The 20,891-nt window shown below is 35.1% G+C and overlaps 1 protein-coding gene across 5 annotated transcripts in view; it reads left to right on the forward strand.

Annotated features, from left to right (window-relative positions):
• LOC126890664 (laminin subunit gamma-1-like) overlaps window positions 1-20,891 on the forward strand; it is a 260,245-nt gene that overhangs the window by 148,991 nt on the left and 90,363 nt on the right. For 2 of the 5 annotated variants that reach the window (XM_050659784.1, XM_050659782.1), the window contains exon 2: window positions 210-586. The exons of 1 other annotated variant lie outside the window; for it this stretch is intronic. In XM_050659784.1, coding sequence (XP_050515741.1) covers window positions 475-586 — 112 coding nt within the window. In that variant the 5' untranslated portion in view covers window positions 210-474. The remainder of the gene's footprint in view (window positions 1-209; window positions 587-20,891) is intronic. 2 more of the 5 variants (XM_050659785.1, XM_050659783.1) reach the window with 1 other exon arrangement.

The raw sequence follows: 20,891 nt of genomic DNA on the forward strand, positions 1-20,891 counted from the left end.
TTGTCATACATTTGGATTTTTCTGCTGATATTATCATATTGTATTTCTTGGCTGTTGTATTGAAGATGTGTTTTTTGAAAAGGATTTCAGAAAACAGTTTCAGAACATTTTCAAATGTGAAAAATTTTAAAACAAGCTAAAATAATATAAAATTCCAAATACAATATTATAAGAGTAATGTAATATTCATTTCTTTTTATATGACCTAGATTCTCCAACAAAGTTGGACATTTATTTACTAAGCAGCAAATCAATATTTTATTTATGAGTGACATAATAACAATTGAGTGGAAAGTGCGTGCAATGTGTAATGTGTCTAGGTAACTTCTTGTACGTTCCACATGGGAGTAATATTAAAAACGGAATAATACCGCAAGATAAAATGTAATTGGTAGAAAATGGTAACCGGATAGATTAAAATAACTGATTAAGAAAAGTGACAGTGCACGAACCGCAACATTCGAGCAATAAACGATGGCGATGGGCCATTGGAGGTGTTTTGCATTTTTATTTATTATGCTCGCTCTGATGGGAATAAGCCGATGTACTCTTTGGGACGGCATAACGCCATGGTACACTGGATCTCGTAAGTATAATGATTCTAAATTATGTACAACTATCATGGTAATCGATTGGGGGAATGTGGGGCAATATTTATAAGATGGTTTTTGGTATTTTACTTAAAAAACGGGAATATTTTGGTTCCATGACATCTCGTAACGCAACAGTTCTTATCCCCACAAGTTCGTAACGCCGTAAATTCGTAACGCCATCAGTTCGTAACGGCGACACTTCGTAACTATGTATAACCTATTCGTAGTAACGGTATAATTCGAAACACCAACATTTAATTTATTTTAGCAAATTTAGTACATATTACTGAGTTTATGCAAAAACTCATTTTGCGTAGGTACATTCCTTTCCTATACTAAAAGTAATGGTACTTTTTTTAAGACCACTTCTTTTTAAATATATTTCACATATATTTTTCTATAGTATTTTGTTCATATGGCGACTAAAGATTTTTTAAATTTTTTACATTGAATTATCACTTTAGTAGTAAAACCAAGTCTGAAAAATATTGAAATAAATATAAAAAAAGTTTATTAATAATGTGTATTTACTATAATAATTAAGTAATAAAATTTATCAACCTAATAAAAATATTTTTAAAAGATATTCAATTGAAAAACTTATTGGACCATTTTCCTGGTGACACTTCCATGGCTTTTAAAAATTGCAAGCCAAATGGATGATGCAGTGAAGACAAGAGGAAATTCTAAAACTGGCAATTCACAACCCCGTCTACAGATTGGTACTTATATCATTTAGCAGATGTCGCTAGGCACCTACTCCATAATGTCAGTTGCAGTGCGAGAACTAACTCTCGGTATTTTGTCACTTGGAGCAGAGAACAGCAAACCTACGCCTCTCTGATATGCCTCCAACTCTCCAACAAGAGGCGAAAATCGTCGATTTAGAGTGCTGGTTTGCGCTCTCTGTACTAAGTAAAAAATAAAACAGTTTTGCCTTCGCATTGCAGCTGAATAAAAATGGTATACATTTTTATTAATAAAATTTACATTACTTTTTCCGGGGAGATCTTTTCTGATTGTTCCGGCGCCACTGCATTTTTATCCCTGTTTGAAGTAGCTAGTGTCGATGCACAACTAGCCTAGGGGGTCCGACGGCTTACGTACCCTCTCAACCACGGTGAACGGCTTGTATCATTTTTGGAGATGAAATGGTCGTTGTTGGTGGGGAGAATCGAACTCGTGCGCTGTGCCTTATGAAGCCAGTACCTTGCCGCTGAGCTACAGCCGTTCACCACTGTTAATTCGATGTTAAAGTTTTTTGAAACAAAATAAGTTTGATAGTTCATGAGAGACGAAATTGATGCATTTGTTGCATGTAGCTTTACGCCAGGACCGCACTGGCTCAAAAAAATGCGCCAACCTGAACTCTAAACGGAAGACGTCGGGCCCCCTCTCCTAAACTTTTTAAATCAGCATTTATTGAAATCCTAATGCATGTAAAGTAAGTCAATATTATTTGGGAATTTTTATCATAATTTGAAAATTAGTTTTAATTTAAATCCAAACTTAAATATCAACCAAGGTGAGAAGTTTTTATCATTGTCCCTTTAGGCGAGCGGCAGCAACCCCTAAAATTACGTTATACCGACCACGAAAATCAACTTTAAGGTGAATGACCAATGTTGGTCACTCTTTATGTTTTCGAGGTCGCTGAGTCCGAATATGAAGTTTATTTTTATCTAGAATTAGTGGAACATGTTCAAAAATCAAATTTTATGCAAAAATGCGAAAAAGCAATTTTGATGATTTTTCAACTTTACCTCGCTGTATTTATTTTACCTAGCTGTAAATATTTCCTTTCGAAAATTTTACTTTGTCATTTATAAAATATTTAGATAACAATGAGATTTGTCCAAAATGTTTAACAAATCATAAGAGGAGTTGTTAATTTTTAAATATTTTGTCGTCAAATTTCGTCTTTCGAGTTTTTTCTTGATATCATCCTGAACATAATGCAAAAAGTTGCAAGTCGATATAAACTGTATTTAAAAATCGATTTATTCCGGTGTTTTTAGTGCTAAATGCCCTGGTCTACTAACTATACCATATTCGATCATGTGTTGTTAGTATTTTTTTCAAAAATGAGTGGTATTATATTGTCGAAAGAAACTATTTGGTCTAACTTTAATTAATTTGAAGTGACATACTCAGTGGATTAGTAATATTATGTTGAATTTAATTGCTTGTCTACAACCATTTTAGTTTTACGTCTTTCCGTTAAAACAGCTCCGGTTTCTCCCATGTAGCTACTTTTTAGGAAGTAATATACGATTTTGATCGCATCAGGAGGCAAATGATTTTTGTATTAAAATTTGGTCGTTTTATAATCTAAAGAGATTATTACAGATCGTTGAATGACCTGGTTTAATAAATTTAGTGTTATTGAATTCTTGAAATTCCAACAAAAAAGACTAACTGCTTTTAGTATGTATAGTAGGTGTAGACTGTAGATGTGTAATACGTTCGTACAATCTTATTAAATTTTTGAAGTTATACTTCTTTAGGCGCGATTTCATTGAGGGTGAAATTTTATTATTCTGTGCGCATGCGCACACAGGCAGTATGGAGTTCGTTACTAAATGTTTTAATTTATGTATTTATCAGTCCAGAAAAGGTGTGGAAAGAATATATTAGTGTTTTTAAATATATTTTTCTACAAACGTGTTAAAAATGCAATTTATAGCACTCCATAGGAGCGTTAAAAATGCTACTTTAAAGCACCGGTGCTTTAAAAATTTTAAGGCACTGCAGTTAAAACTGAAATGTCAAAATGTGAAACGTCAAAATATTTGAAAAAAGTGGTTTAAAAGGTTTTTTAAAATTTAATTTAAACTGTATTGCATTTTTAACACGTTTTATTCTGATTTACGTATTGACAGTATAGGCAGTTTTGATATAATGTCAAGAAAAATATAAAAATGGAATGTCAGTCAAGTTCAAGTAAAACTTTTTGTAGCTATTGTCCTGTTATTGAGAATGAATAAATTATAATTGTTGATATATAAGACGTTTGTTGAAAAAATATTGTATGATATAGGTACGTGTTAAAAAGTACATTTTTAAGGCACTCATGTGAATTGCAGAATGAGCGAAGCGAATCTTTCACACGAAACTTTCACATACGTGCCTTAAAATTGTACTTTTAACATTTATATCATAAATAACTATTATTATAATTTTTGTGTATTTGGACTTGTCTACCTCGGGAATAAGATAATAAGTAATATTTAAAGTATTTTATAATTCACTTCGTCTGTTTGTCACTATGTCTGAGAAATCTTGTAGCCCGGATAATCAAAAGGGTATAGCTCAGTGGTAGAGCGTTGGACTGGAAATCAAGAGGACCCCGGTTCTAATTCTCGTGTTTTCTAATCTTTTTTAATTTTTGGTATTGTTTTAATAAAAATGTTTGGAAAGTAGTAAGTAAAAATTAAATTAATCTTTAAATAAAATACAAATAAACTGTCCGAAAGTATATTTATTTCATTGAAATCATATTTAGAAGTATAACTTCTTACGTCGTACAAGGTACACACACATTCTTTTTTTTTTAAATCAGTTATTACTTTGTCCAGGTGGCACTTTTTTATTAAGAACTGATTCCAGTTTTCTGGTTTAACTTTGTAATTAGTAATTATTATATTCTTCCAGTATCATGATTCTTATTGTATAGTTCGCATATAGGTACGTTAGCATACAATGTTGTGCTCTATTCACAATGTTTTAAAGGATTATTAATAAAAATAAGGCCTCTTTCCCGTTATTTTTAAAATGAGATATATGCCTTTTTTATAAGTCGTCACTGCGTACAACTGATAAACACATCTGGTGATAAATGACTACATATGGATAATATGTAATCATTTATCACCTGCTGACTACAGAATTTCTCTTGGTATTGTGTCAATTCCTGGAGATGCCACACATCATTTTTAAACGTATTTCTAATAGTTTGCGTCAAATATTCAGACGTTAATTTGAGTGCCTTTTCTTCAATGCAAATGACTAAAAATTTGCAGACATATGCATTCGCGGGAACAACAGGTACACGAATAGTCAATAATTTTTTTTATGTTTATTAATTATGGGTTAAATAAAAACACGATTTTAACGGAAAATGCTTAAACTCTCTTGTTTTTTACAATGAAGAAACTTGAAACTTTCGCAGATTGTAGCTAATTATATGAACTATACATAATTTCACTTTTTACGTTAATTGTTTACGTAATGCTTCATAAATAATCAATAAAGTTTCAAATTTTTTGCCGATTCCTACTACTTTTCATGTTCAGGTAGTTATAGCTATTTCTGCAGGGCTTTTGTTGAAAATTTTAAAACTGAAAAAAGAATGAAAGATGACAATTTTCAAGGCTCAAAAACACAAGTAAAAAATATAATTTTTGTAATCATCAAGTACATAGGTTCAAGTTCAAACCTTTTTCTATCAGGTCTCGATAAGAATTTTAGCCATGTTTTATTCTAAAACATATTTTTTTAATTGTTAATGAGGAAGGTTTCTTATGGAAAGACGGGCATTAACAACTAACAAACAATGTTTCAGAATGAAATAAGTCCAAAAGACTTATCAAGAACTGATAGAATAAGGTTTGAACTTGAATTTAGGTACTTCGTAATTTCAAAAATGATATTTTATACTTATGTTTTTGAGCCTTGAAAATCGTCATCTTTCGTTCTTTTTTCAGTTTTAAATTGTTCATAACTGGAAAACGATCAACTTTAAAGAAAAATTACAAAAGACCTTTTTTATTTAGAATGACCTAAAAAATCTGAAATAATATCTGCCCGGGTCGAATTTTTTAATTTATAAAAAAATGTCGTTTTTTAGTTATTAATTAATTATAGTCAGAACAAGATTAGTTCGGGTAACCCTTGTTTTTTGTAATTGTTAACATGCTAAATTACATATCCAATAATTTTTATCCATTAAGCAGATCGGTGCAAATCGACCTTATATCGTATCTTAGACTAAATGATATTTTAAAATCATTTAAAAAGATGTTGGAATTGAAAATTTAAAAATAAAGAACAGCAAACGAGTATGTGATATGTTTTACACAATATAAAGAATACGATAAAAATAAGTTATTGGTCGAAAAAGCAGCAATAAGAAATATGCACATTTATTGCCAGTTTATTTAATGTTTATAACTTCTTTATTTCCCACTTTACGATAAAAAGTAATATAAATAAAGTTGTAAACAATTTAATTTGCTACGAAATACAGCGCGAAAACTTTTTATACCCCTTTTCCAAGATGGGGGAGTGGCGACCTCACAAACTTGAACTTTATTGTCCTCTCTGAACGAATTGAAATAAGATGTCTCTCATTTTCATTTTATATTAATTTACTCCTGAGTACCTATAAGGACAAACATTTCGTTAGAATTTTGCCTTGATGAATAGACAGGTGGTGAAGTGCAAATTTTAGACGTCCCCGTGTCTTATTTCATTCATCGTTCGTTTGGTTTGCAAGTACAGTGGAACCTCGATAACTCGGATTAATCGGGACCGCGGCCGATCCGGGTTATCTAAAATCCGGGTTAGCCGGAGAGCATGGTAAAAATTAATAAAATACGGTATACTTATAGATACAGTCCGTTATAATTAAAATGTTATGAAATATATATGCAGAGTACACATCTAACTTACCTATAGTTGTATAGAGTATAGTATAGACATAGACTATGGACAGTATAGAGTATTGTTCATTTCTAGGTAAAAAAACTAGTCAGTTTCGGTTGTGTCAATTTCGTCTGCCATCGGAACAATGTTATGTTATTTAAGAACAGTGGTTCTTTCATTGTTTAAAAGACCATTGTTTAAAAAAAAATTTTTAAAAGACAATTGGAAATAAATAAAGGAATAACTAACAGGTGCCTGTTGTTTGCGATAGCCCCGATAATTAACATCGCTCTGCCGCCGCCGTGTGCCATGAGTCATTTTTACTATCGTATAGTTCAAATTACACAAATACCCATTATCTCTCAAATATTATATTATGGTCGAAGCGAAGTTTTATCAATGAATCTCGATATTTTTAAGACATTCCAGAAGAGGCTACAGATAAAATGTTTTAACATAATACATACATTTCTATTGTTGAAATGTTTGTCTGATGACCCGGTCCGGGTTAGCCGGACTTCCGGGTTATCGGAGGCCGACTTATCGAGGTTCCACTGTAATAGAAACCACGAATACAAGCGTAACCAGAAACTGGTCACAAGAGAAGTGTTTATTTCTCCGGGAATAAAACTTCTTAGATATTTCGCATTCCCTTATCTATTTCTTAGTAATAAATAATGTTTTATTCGGGTCATCTTGTTATTCATCATTAAGACTTCCCTTATCCTCTTATCATTAAAAGTGCATCGGCAACTTATTTCTAGATTTTATTCTTCTTTTTCTTAAATCAGGCGAGACTCATTAGTCTCTGGTACTTGGTCGTCAGGCCGTTGTACTATATCTTGTTTTTTCTTTAAACTCTAATAATAGTATGGTATAACTAGACCCAAACCCAGACATCCAAAGTGAAAGATATCTTCCAACACCAAATTGTTCTATATGGTCCACATAATGTTCAGAAAAAAGTCACAACATTTTATGAGCCGGGTTTGGGGAGGAGAGGGGGGAGAAATCGGTAAATTCGTAGTTTTTTACGTTTTTCGTCAATATTTCTAAAACTGTGCGGTTTAGTACGATAAACCTTCTATACAAAAATGTTCTACATTCAATTTGAAATAAAAAAAGATCCTATGCATAATCCTTCTAAAATGAACGGTTCCAAAGTTACGGAGGTAGTATAGTATAATTGGTCCAAAAAAAGGCCTAACCCAAACATCCAAAGTAAAAGTTTTCCTCCAACACCAAATTGTTCTATATGATCCACATATTGTTCAATAAAAAGTTACACCATTTTGAGCGTCTGGTTTGGGGGGGGGGGAGATGGGGGAGAAGTCGGTAAATCAGTAGTTTTTTTAGTTTTTCGTCAATATTTCTAAAACTATGCTTTAGCGTAAACAATGTTCTATACAAAAATATTCTACATAAAATTTAAAACAAAAAAGGTCCTATACATCAGGGGTCACCAATTATATTCTGAGAGTCCGTACCTATGACACTTTCGGGGTCCGGATTAATGCTGCCTGTGTCTGGTTGTTTTGATTCGGATTGTTTGCGGATTCTTAACAAGAAGACAAATCAGAAGGGTACCGGGCGAAATTTTTGGGCAGAAATTGTTTAAAATTTTTTTTTAATTCAAAATATCACTTTTTTGCCCACGAAAATATAGTTTTAGAATTTTTGGGTCATCTTAAACAAAAAAGATCTTCATTTTTCTCAAAGTTGACAGTTTTCAGCGATTTAAAATCTGAAAAATGAAAAAATTAGCATTTTCGAAACTTGAAAACTAATGTGTAAATTATTATTTTTGAGGTTCTCAAGTGTCTAAATTGAAGTTTAATCTTAAACATTCAATTTCAATATTCTGATAAGTAACCGGCGCTTATTTCAATTTAGAACGTTGTTTTTAATTGTTAATTATGCGCGTCCACTTTCGCCGTAAACCGCCACGGCGGTGCCTCGCACTATATGGTGCGTTGATAAATTTAAAAAAAAAAACTATGTTAATAATGTGTTATAAAATTTTAATAAATTTCAAGTACATACTTGTTGGGAATTTCTTGCATAAGTACGTATATGTACACGCACCATAAAGTGCAACAATCAACCATTAAAAACAAAAACCAACGATCTATATTGAAATAAGCCCCGATTACTCATTAGAATCTTGAAATTAAATGTAGAAACTTTAATTTAGGCACTTGTACACTAATAATTAATTTACACATGAGTTTTCAAGCCTCGAAAATGCGTATGTGTACTTTCGCACTTTTTAGATTTTAACTCGCTTATAACTCAAAAACTATCAACTTTTGAGAAAAATCACAAAAGACCTGTTTTTTGTTCAAAATCACCAAAAAAAACCTAAAAATACATTTTTCGGGACAAAAAACATAATTTTTAATTTGTTTAAATTTTTTTTTCTTTGTAAAAAAAATGTATAACCTGTATGAAGTTTGGAATGAGTTTAGTGCAACTGATTTTCATTAGGCAGTTGAGATATTCATCTGTTAGCTGAGAGCTGTACTGATTCTTAATAAAGTTCATTCTTGAAAAAACGGCTTCGCATCCATAAGTTGAGCCTAACATAGTACACAATTGCATGACCAAAGATTTTCAAAACACTATTCTGAATGTATTCGCGGTCCGCACAAAACTAGCCCACGGTCGGGATGCGGACCGCGGTCCGCTAATTGGTGACCCCTGCTATATATAATTGTCATAAAATCAACGGTTCCAGAGTTACGGAAGGTAAAAGTGGAGGTTTTCGATACTTTTTATATTTTTTGGGCAATTTATAATATTATTACTGGTGAAGGAAATTTTCTTTAACAGAATTGTGATTTGTAAATAAAATTTGCTATTTCAATGGCCGATTGTATGTTAGTGAAAGAAGCCCTTGAAGAAACGTTAACCTCACCACCCAAAATCATCATCAATTGCCCAAAAAATATAAAAAGTATCGAAAACCTCACTTTTCACCCTCCGTAACTCTGGAACCGTTAATTTTATACCAATTATGTACAAGACCTTTTTGAAGTTATACATTTTAGGCGTGATTAAGGGTGAAATTTTATTAATCTGCGCGCATGCGCACACAGACAGTATGGAGTTCGTTACTAAATGTTTTAATTTATGTATTGATCAGTCCAGAAAAGGCGTGGAAAGGATATATTAGTGTTTTTAAATATATTTTTCTATAAACGTGTTAAAAATGCAATTTATAGCACTCCATAGGAGCGTTAAAAATGCTACTTTAAAGCACCAGTGCTTTAAAAATTTTAAGGCACTGCAGTTAAAAGTGAATTGTCAAATTGTGAAACGTCAAAATATTTATATTTCATTTATTAACATTAATATTAATAATACAACTTGCGCGATTTGAAATAGGTGGTTTAAAAGGTTTTTTTAAGTTTAATTTAAACTGTATTATTGCATTTTTAACACGTTTGTAGAAAAAAACTATTAAAATTTGTTAGAATATACAAAAATAAAAGTAGATGTTATTCTATAGTTGTTATGATTTACGTATTGACAGTATAGGCAGTTTTGATGTAATGTCAAGAAAAATATAAAAATGGAATGTCAGTCAAGTTCAAGTAAAAGTTTTTGTAGGTATTTTCCTGTAATTGAGAATGAATAAATTATAATTGTTGATATATAAGACGTTTGTAGAAAAAATATTGTATGATATAGGTGTTAAAAAGTACATTTTTAAGGCACTCATGTGAATTGCAGAATGAGCGAAGCGAATCTTTCACATACGTGCCTTAAAATTGTGCTTTTAACATTTATAGCATAAATAACTAGATATTATTATAATTTTTGTGTATTTGGACTTGTCTACCTCGGGAATAAGATAATAAGTAATATTTAAAATATTTTATAATTCACTTCGTATGTTTGTCACTATGTCTGAGAAATATTGTAGCCCGTATAAACAAAAGGGTATAGCTCAGTGGTAGAGCGTTGGGCTGGAGATCAAGAGGTCTCCGGTTCGAATTCTGGTGTTTCTAATCTTTTTTTAATTTTTGGTATTGTTTTAATAAAAATTTTTGGAAAGTAGTAGGTAAAAATTAATTTAATATTTAAATAAAATACAAATAAACTGTCCGAAAGTATATTTATTTCATTGAAATCATATTTAGAAGTATAACTTCTTACGTGCGTACAAAGTACACACACATTCTTTTTTTATTTTAAATTTTATGTAAAACATTTTTGTATAGAACATTGTATACACTAAAGCATAGTTTTAGAAATATTGACGAAAAACGTAAAAAAACTACTAATTTACCAACTTCTTCCCCATCTCTCCCCAAACCGGACGCACAAAATGGTGTACCTTTTTACTGAACAATATGTGGACCATATAGAACAATTTGGTGTTGGAGAAAAACTTTTACTTTGGATGTTTATTTTTTGAACCAATTATAGTATACTACCTCCGTAACTTTGGAACCGTTAATTTTAGAAGGATTATGCATAGGGCCTTTTTTATTTCAAATTTAATGTAGAACATTTTTTTATAGAAGGTGGTTCATGCTACACCGCACAGTTTTAAAAATATTGAAGAAAAACGTAAAAAACTACGAATTTATCGACTTCTCCCCCGTCGCCCCTCCAAACCCGACGCTCAAAATGGTGTGATTTTTTCTGAACATTATGTGGACCATATAGAACAATTTGGTGTTGGAGGATAACTTTCACTTTGGATGTCTGGGTTATGCCATCTTTTGAATTAATCGTATCATACTAAAGTTCTGTGGCCTCAACGAAAGCCGATAGTTTTTTATTAGTAGTTTTAGTTTTAGGATCTATTTTGCTTTAAATTTCAGTTAACCAGTGAATTCCTGACTTACATCACTTAGCACATTGCAATGGCATAGTATGTGTATAGCAGTCTCTTCTTCCATTTCGCACTTTCTACACCATGTTTCATTCGCCTTACCTATTATATACATAGGTGGTTTCTTAGGCCGCACCTACATTGGATCCGTATTTCTCCGATCCGATCCGATCTGACGTCGATTTGAAAACAAACTCATGGCAACGCTCATGGTATTAAATGGCTGCACCTACCTCCTCCTCCTCTATCTGTTATCCTTCGTAAGGAGGTAGTGGCGTCATGTAAGTCGTTTGACTATTTCTATCCAATCCTCTCTCTCCTGTGCGTGTTGTTTTTCTTCGGAGAACGAGTAACCAGTCATGTCCCTTATTTGGTCCGACCATCGTAATGGAGATCTTCCTCTGGATCTTCTGCCCTCTACGTTGCCTTCAACTATCATTCGTTCCATGCCTTCCCTTCTGCTAGTTATATGTCCAAAATATCTCAGTATATTTTGGTTGATAGTTGTGCTGAGTCTAGTTTTTATGTTAAGTTCGGCTAATATTGAATTATTTGTGCGATGTGCGGTCCATGGTATGCGCAACATTCTCCGGCAGACCCACATTTCAAATGCCATTATACGTTTTGCATCTGCTTTTTTGATGGTCCAAGTCTCTGAAGCGTAGATGGCGATAGGAAATATTAACGCTCGAACAAGGCGTAATTTTGTGTTTTTTGTAATGTCAGTATTCTTCCATATTTTTGTGAGTTTGGCTGTTGCCGATCTGGCCATTATGATGCACCTACGGATCTCGTCTTCGCATCCTCCACTGTTAGTAATAACGGAGTCTAAGTAATTAAATTGTCTGACCACTTCGTAACCTGCCAAGTCTTTTATCTCCGGTTGGTTGTTTCGGATTCTATCGATGATCATTACCTTGGTTTTCTGTATATTTATTTTCAAACCATATTCTGTACTCACCGTTCCTAGCCTATCCATAATTTCTTCCAGTTCTTCTGGTGAAGACGCCAATATAACAGTGTCATCAGCATAATGCAGGTTTTTTATTTTTCTTCCTCCCATCGTTGCTCCACCTTGCCATTCCTCAAAACTTGACGCATAATGTGTTCACTATATATATTGAATAGAATGGGGGATATTATACATCCCTGCCGCACTCCAGATTTTAATTTGAAGTTTTTCGAAAATACATTATTAACTCTTACATTAGCGGTGTTATTTACACAAAGTGCTTGTAATAGATAGATTAGATGTTCTGGCGTACCCATTTCTCTAAGTATATGCCACATTTTATCCCATTTTACGTTATCGAAGGCCTTGGAGTAGTCAACAAAGCACAAATATGTTTCTATGTTAAACTCTCGAGATTTTTCGATAATTTGACGAATATTAAGAATGTGTTCTCTTGTTCCCCTACCTGGGATGAATCCGCATTGTTCTTGTGGAATCTGCGGTAAGAGAATGGATTTTAATCTTTCATTGATTATTGTTAGAAGTACTTTGCTCGACCTACATTGGATCCGTAAATCGCCCGATATCGGGCGATTGATAGGAGAAGCTACAGCAGAGAATCAGTTCGACGTCGGTCGATATCGGATCGGAGAAAAACGGATCCTATGTAGGTGCAGCCATTTAATACTATGGGTTTATTTTTTAATCCGACGTCGGCCGACGTCGGATCTGATCGGATCGGAGAAATACGGATCCAATGTAGGTGCGACCTTAAACGGCAATGTCCAGTCACCATTTCAGTGACTGTTTTGATCTCCCGTTTATTGAGGTTCATCTAATTATCCGAGAGTTTTTTATCAATATTCTTAATTATTTTTTTAGTCTGGATTTGCCCTTGAATGGCTCTCCATTTTTTTATGCATCCTTATCAGGCCCGGACTGGCCCGCCGGCCCACCGGCCATCGGGCCGGTGCGCCTTTTGCCTTGGTTACTATCTATCCATTAAAAAAATTAAACGCTGAAAAAATTTTTTTTTTGAACTGTTACACAAATATGATGCAGCTACCATTCCCCTAAAAAATGTTTCTACTTGCTTGTGATTTCGCCGTTTGGCACCAGAAACCTACATAATGAAGCCAGTGGGTACAACAAAATACCAGATATCAGATAATCAAATAACGTAGGCTATTCGGGCGCCTTTCATGGATATCAATATCCGCTCCGAGAACACGAAGCGCCCTCGAAGACCATTTTTACGATTCGGGCGCCTTTTGTAGGTATTAATGTCCGCTGTTCCTGTTATAATAAATTGCTTAGATGCGACGAACGGCGCCCTCGAAGACCATTTTTACGATTCAAACGCCTTTGTGTGTATCAATATCTGCTCCGAGGACGCGCGCGCCCTCGAAGACAATTTTTACGATTCGGGCGCCTTTCGTAGGTATCAACATCCACTGTTTCTATTATAATAAATTGCTTGTATGCAACGCATGGCGCCCTTGAAGACTATTTCTACGATTTGAGCGCCTTTCGTGGGTATCAATTTCCGCTGTTTCTATTATAATAAAAAGCTTAGATGCAACGCGCGGCGCCCTCGAAGACCTTTTGTTGGTATCAATATCTGCTCCGAGGACGCGCGGCGCCCTCGAAGACCATTTTTAAGATTCGGGCGCCTTTCGTATCCACGGTTTCTGTTATAATAAATAGCTTAGATGAGTCGCGCGGCTATTTTACAATTGAGGAGCCTTTCGTAGGTATCAATGTCATCTGTTTATATTATATTACAATAGTGTTACATCCCACAATTGGCCTAATGAGTGCAGTTTTCTGCGCGCCATAACTAAATCATACATACAGGATTTTTGCACCCTAGAATCATACATCATAATGAAGCCAGTAGGTACAACAAAATTCAACTCGTATCAGGTAATCAAAGGCCAACACACATAGCTCGAAAATGGCACAAAGGTTTTTCTGACCTCTTATGGTTCAGTTGTGCGGCGAGCCTTAGCTTCTCCGGTATGACTCCGTCTATGCCATGTACCTTTCGGATCTTTATCCATCCAACGGCCTCGCCGAGTTCCAACTCAGTAAAGGGTACCGCCTCTATGAAACAAGTAACACTTAAACGTCTGTTCTCCACTTGAGGAAAGCGCTCCCGTATTAAACAGTCTCTTCTCCTCGGGCAGGGGATAGTGTGTCTTTTCCCCTTCTGTTAGATACACACCGTCTTGAAACACTGTCCCCAGATACCTCTTTTGAGATCCTGAAGCAGGTTACTCCACTTTTCTCTCTTCAATCATGTAATCTCATTTCTGTACTGGTTCTGCATTCGCTTTAATTCATTGATTATCTTTTTCCTGCTTGAAATTTTAATAACCTCTTCCACTCCATTCTTACTCTCATACAATTCGTTCTCTGATATTCAAGCCCCTCATTCTACCAGTACGGTTATTTTATTTCATACCACCCATTTGACCTAACACAATCCAACTCCGGTGCCCCACTCAGATCCTCGGTCAACTCACTCACATCCTCGCATCTCAGACCAATCAAGTTAAAAGCACCCACAAAGACTTACTCATTTAAAAATCTCTTTAGATCGATATCTTCATCTTTCGGTTTCTTCCTTTTGGTCGCTAGTTCAAAACTCACATATTTATGTAAGCTGAGTGATTCTTCTTTTAAAACAGTTCAGCTTACGACCCTGTTTAGAAGTAACGTTCAAACCAGCGAGATGTCCGGAAAGTATTTACTATTACCTACGAACGTAGGTGCATGGATCCATTATCATAGGTATTTCCCTCTCCCATCTTGAACTCTTTGGTTCCATGGACGATCGTTCACATTCAGGTACCGGCGCATCCCCTTGTCCATCCTTTATTTCAAAAGTTCTAGAATTATATTTCTCTGTACTTACGCACTCTTTTAAGTCAGACATTGTCATTCTAGTTGGTCGGAGTTGGTCATTCGAGTTATTCTGGTGTAACAAACTCATGTATTGATTGGTATAGTACTGTTCTCTTAGCATTGTCGTACGCGGCTTTGAAGTCAACAAATAGACGATGGGTTTTACCATCGGTAACCGGAGACCGGTACACTCTCCGTCCCAGCCTCTTGGATAATCGAGTCAATATACTCTTCATATACTCAAAGCGGGACATTTGGTGAAACATAGCAATTGCACACCATCAGGTATCAAACTTGTACTTCAACATACCGATTCTTAACAAAGTGTCTGGTGATGCCAACTCCTCGGTTCATCACGTATATGGTCACGTTAGATCTCTTATCTTTAATGATTCTTTGTTGAGAGACTAAATGTGATAACATTCCCTTCGTGTGAGTACCTCTGCAACGTCGTGAGCGGCCCTCGCCCTTCCCATATTTATTTAAAGGAACTTCGAATTAGATGGTTCTTATCTCTCTAACATACCTATAGGCTGTCTGAGTTCTGGTCCTAGGTGCTTTCATCCACCCTTTCCTCATCCCTTGTGGCCAGGTGTCTCTTAAGCCCCCGCTTTTCGAGAATGAGTTTTTTATACTGCGGGCACTGTAAGCTGCCGGCTCTGTGACCGGATTCTTTACAAGTAACGCAAAAAGTCGCCTTACTACTACACTATCGTGCCTGGTGCCCCCTTTGCCACATCTGTAGTAGGAGTCCGTCATGTTTTCTCCCTTGCAGTCGGTTTTACTATGCCCGAACTGCAGGCATCTAAAGCAGCGCTGGGCATGCAATCTCTCTCGAATCTTGCACGAGTTCCAGTCAATTGGTATATGTTTTCTTTCCAGAGGCTTCTTGGCTGTGATGTGTGTCAGTCCGACCATGACGTTTGTGTTCCCTTCTCTATTTTCCCTTCCTCCGTGCGGGCCACGATATTCTTCTTCAGGCTCTTGGCCTGTTCTTTCCCTGCCACTTTGAGGGTGAAGTCCCGTCCGTAGTATTCTTAGCGCTTGTGATGCTAATCGCCTCCTTCTTTGTGTCTAGGCTACCCTTGATTTGCTTGAGCAATTCGGCATGGGATTTTCTACCTTCATTCATGATCACCTTCTGCGTCTACATCCTACTTTCCTCGCATTCATACTCCACCTGCGCGAGGTGAAAGTCCATACCCATAAATGTAACTTCCAGGAGCTTCCTGAAGTTCCTACCTTTGTAGCCCCCACTACTCTTAGGGACGCCTCTCTGGTCCCCAGTATCTCCATGTCTTTCCTCAATTTAGAAATAACTGCCAGTAGTCTCTTGTCCCCGTCGATTTCCGTCACCCTTTTCTCTACAGGGACCATGAAAATATTCTGACGATTTGCCCGGTTCTCTTCCTTCTGACCCGTCCTTGTCATCGTGCTTATAGTACTAAGTTGGAAGTACTCCACCTTTCCTGGTCTGTATGTACCTCCTGCATATACTCCCAGTTCCTGTTTTTCCTTGTCAGGTCGTGAAACCTTTCCCCCTCACTGATTCCATGACCACTACTAAGTCGCATGTAGGTTTATCCTATTTTCCCGGTTTGGCGACCCTATAGTGAGCTTCTTCCCATCTTTATGATGTCCTTTATTTTTTAAAGCCTCTTTCTCCTGAGTTCAGAACCGTTGCGATCATTTCTATCTCTTCTTCACTAAGTTTTTCGGGAAAGAACTCTTCGAAGCCGACCTGTGTGGACACTCCTGCCGTTTCCTTAGTCGTTTCTTCCTCACCGGTGTGCTCTACTATTCTATTTCGTTTCTCAATGCTGCCGAGGGCGACTTGTCTGAGATTGCTCTTCATGTCTTTGGTGACTATCTTTAAGTTTTTTACCTCATTCTTGATCTCGACCTTCGTGTTTGTATGGTCGGACATTAGTTTCACTAAATTATTTGAAACTCTATTAAGTTTATCCATTGTTCTTACCATTAGTGAGGAGCTCCTTTGCAAGGTTGTCTCCCCTGGGAGATCCGTCTTGGTCAGGTCCCTACCACTAACCGGAGATCTTCGAACAGATCCCATTCTTCCGAAGATCATAGTCTCTTTCTTCCTCTTTCCCTCTTCGCTTAGAATTTTTCCTTTGTTCCCTCTACTAGAATGAACACCTTATCATATCATTCATACCTTGTTAAAGCTGCACCACCACCGGTGACACGCTCCATTCTCACTTCGTTTTGTTTTATTTTTTCCTAAGTGATTAAATACTTATCCATATAGTTCCCGCGATTAGGAGAGAATTATACTGTCCGGTGAGGCAGTGAGCCCTTGCCCACGCTAAGGCTTGAATTACAAAGGACTTTCGCCAGTTCTCCGAGGGCTCCGTTTGCGAGCGACTGACATTAGGCCATTCACTGCTCATTTACGGATCACCTGAAACAGTGTGATTGCGGCTTTTTTATCGAGGTTTACTCTGCTATTTTAGAGCGCTCTAAGAATTCGAAATAATTTTAAAAGTACCTTCTGTTGAACACCAATGATCATGATTGTTGATCAATGTTTTTGAACCAGTAGATTCTTCTGTAGAAGCAGTTGAAAAATGGTAAATTACTTTACTGTTTTAAATTAATATTAAACTTAAAAAAATTCACAAGTAATATTAATTTACTTTACATGTAGGCCTGGATCTTGCGTACCAAAAAAAGTTGTATAATAGCAAGCTGAAAATTTGTTAATAAGTTAACAGTGTCTAATCGGACAAACTTTGATGTACTTGTGTTTGGAAACACTGGAACAGGGGAAGTTTTAATTGTACAACAGGTTAAAAATTTGGAACGTCAGACTACGAAAACGTCCCATGTATTTTGTCGGACAGAACTTCCAATTAATTTGTTTCCCTTTCATTCAACTCTTATGCAAAAATCAGACTGCTATTTATCACCAACATAATTTCTGTCATTTAACATGTTCTACGTGTCTGACTTATTAAAATGCTCAGTTGGTACCAGTCTGATTTTTCCATGAGAGTTTAATGAGTGAGTAAAAAATAAATTGGAAGTTCTGTCCGACAAAATACATGTGACAGTTTTCGTAGTCTGACGTTTCAAATGTTTAACCTGTTACCACAATTAAAACTTCACATATTCCAGTGTTCCCATACATCCAAGTTTATCCGACTAGACATCGTTAACCTATTAACAAATTTTCAGCTTGCTATTATACAACTTTTTTGGTACGCGGGATCCAGGCCTAATGCACTAGGATTTCAAAAAAGTTTGATGCAAAAGCTTAGAAGGGGGTCTGGCGCCTTTGTTTAGAGATTGGGTTGGCGCCTTTTTTAGAATTTGGGTTGGCGCCTTTTTTAGGAGCCAGTCCGGCCCTGATCCTTATCAACCATTTCTGAACCTCGTTTTTCGTAGCATCTTAGTGTTGCCACAAAAAGGTTCTGGGCATTCAAAAGTTTCTATCGAGACTTGATTTTCCAACGTATCTGCTCGTTCATTCCCATGCACCCCTTCATGACCCGGCACCCTTATTAAAGACACTTTATTATCTTTTGCCAGGTTGTTGACGAGATCTTTGCAGTTCCTCACCAGTTTTGATTTCGTGAGTGGGTTCTTCTTTCGTGAGTGGCATTGCCAGAATAGCAGCTTGGCTATCTGTGTAAATCTCTTAGTTTTAGAGTCTCCATCTAGGATTTCATCAATGCAGGCCACCAAAGCAAAAACTTCAGCCTGGAACACAGTATTATTTTGACCTAGGCTTTAATATTACAATTATATACATGTCTTCCCAAAGACTCCTGATCCGCTGCCATGGACAGTTTTAGATCCATCATCAGTGAACCATATTACAAGGTTGGGTGTACATATGAACAAGGGTGGCGATACTTACCGCCTCCCCTAAAAATTTTTAAATTTTTTCTCAAATTACGGATACTCATCATCATTTTATTACAATTATGATAACTATTTTATTATCACTTTTACGAAAAAAAGTTATTCTTAATAAAATGCTCTCCCTGGTATAAAATCTAAGATACAATTATCAGATATCAAACTTTTTTAATTTTATACGAGGTATGTAAAAAATATAAATTTTTCTTAAGAGTTAAGTGCCTTTATTATTCACAATATTTTAATTAGAAGGATGTAATTGAACACTAAAGCAATTTTTTTAATTCCAAACAACTTTTATTTATATAATTAATAATTTTCGATATTGTTAAATGTAACGGTACTTTACTCTTGAGTGAAATTCATATTTTTTGACATACCTCGTATAAAATTAATTAAATTTGATATTTGATGATTGCATCTTAGATCATATACGATGCAGAGTATTTTATAAAGAATAACTTTTTTTCGTAAAACTGATAATAAAAAAGTTATCAATAGGTTCCAAGTTACGCAGACATACTGTATAAGAGCTAAAACAGCAACATTTAATATTGTTGAAGCTTATTATTAAATGTATTTTAGGTTAGTTTTACAGAAAAAAGTTTTAATCACTTTGTATAAACATTTGTTTAGCTGGTAATTTTCGGTTTTTGTATTACATTTTTGTTACTTTTCTTAATTTTCTCAAAAAGAAATAGTTTATTTAATTTCTAAAGTAAATAAAAATAATTTAGTGCATTTTTAAGATTGCATCCTAAGCTTTAAAAAAGCACTTATAAAACTGTAATAGATATGATCAAACTTGAGTAATACCGTGTTAAAATGGTGGTAATTCTATAAAACTACGAAGATTTCAAAAGTTACATTTTTTGAGACGTCATATCATTTGAATTAAATTTTCGAGATTTTTTTTTTTTTTGAATAAAACATCATTTAGTAAGATGCTTGAAAGGTAAGTTGTGCAATATTTAGGGTTTTATAAGAAAAATTGTATTAGTTACAAATTTTTAAATCATTTTTAAACAAAATTCATGAAAGGCTCACTTTCCGCCCACACCGTACTTATGCACATACATCTTAATTATTTTTATTATAACCATAAGATAGTTTAGTTATTCTTCTTTCATGTTCAATTTGCAAAATTTCATTTGATCCATTAGTTAAAGAATTACATTAAAATAACTCAACCGTGCACTTCGCCGTACGCTAGTTTACAGTGCGCCAATGTTTGTGAGAAGGGTAACTTTAGCGTTATAAATAAAAAATTATAGAAGATACAGATTTAAGTTTAGAAAATTCTTTATATAAGCTTTTTTTTTGTAAAATTTTCTGAATTTTTCAATGGTCAAGTCAGTTTTTTTCTAAAATATATATTTTCGGAGTTACTTAAAAAAACATCTAACTTCGTAGTTCATTTGTTTAATAAAAAATGAAGCACCCGCTTCTCGAGTAGAATTTTTTGATATGTTGTTTATTAAACATTTCTTAATGAAATTACAAAAAGTTCTGTTTTGTTTGATTTTTTCCGAAGTGAAAATCTATATGCACTCCCCTATAAAGCTGTACGCGGCATACGACGTTCATTGGGGACCACCGCCTAAATGACCGGGATACACGAGGCTAGTTTTTCAAGCTACGATAGCAAGCTAGCGCTTTTAAACTAGCAAGCTAGTATTACTAGCGTCATGTATACAGAACTAGCCTATCTTTTAGGCTAGTAAGCTAGTGAGAAAGACAGTAAGCCAGTGTCTTAAGCTAGGATAGTTTAATAGCATGAAGTTCTATTTTGTTAAGCTACTCGCTTCCCCCTCTACTGGTTTTACTATCCTGGCTTGTGTACCACCCTCGTCTGGCCGGCAAAGCTAGTGTTTTCGAACGGCAAGTGCGTATAGTGTCGATCTGTTTCATTTTTTCAAAAAGATAACGTGCTTCTAATTCTAATATGCCAAAATTAAGTGCCGAGATTAATTTAAAGTTTGTGCAAATGTATCGTGAGGAAGAATGTCTGTGGAACGCCACTATTCCATCGTATAAAGATAAGTGTATTCGTGAGTCA

The sequence above is a fragment of the Diabrotica virgifera genome, chromosome 8, assembly GCF_917563875.1.
Source record: "Diabrotica virgifera virgifera chromosome 8, PGI_DIABVI_V3a".
In the NCBI taxonomy this organism is placed as follows: domain Eukaryota; kingdom Metazoa; phylum Arthropoda; class Insecta; order Coleoptera; family Chrysomelidae; genus Diabrotica; species Diabrotica virgifera.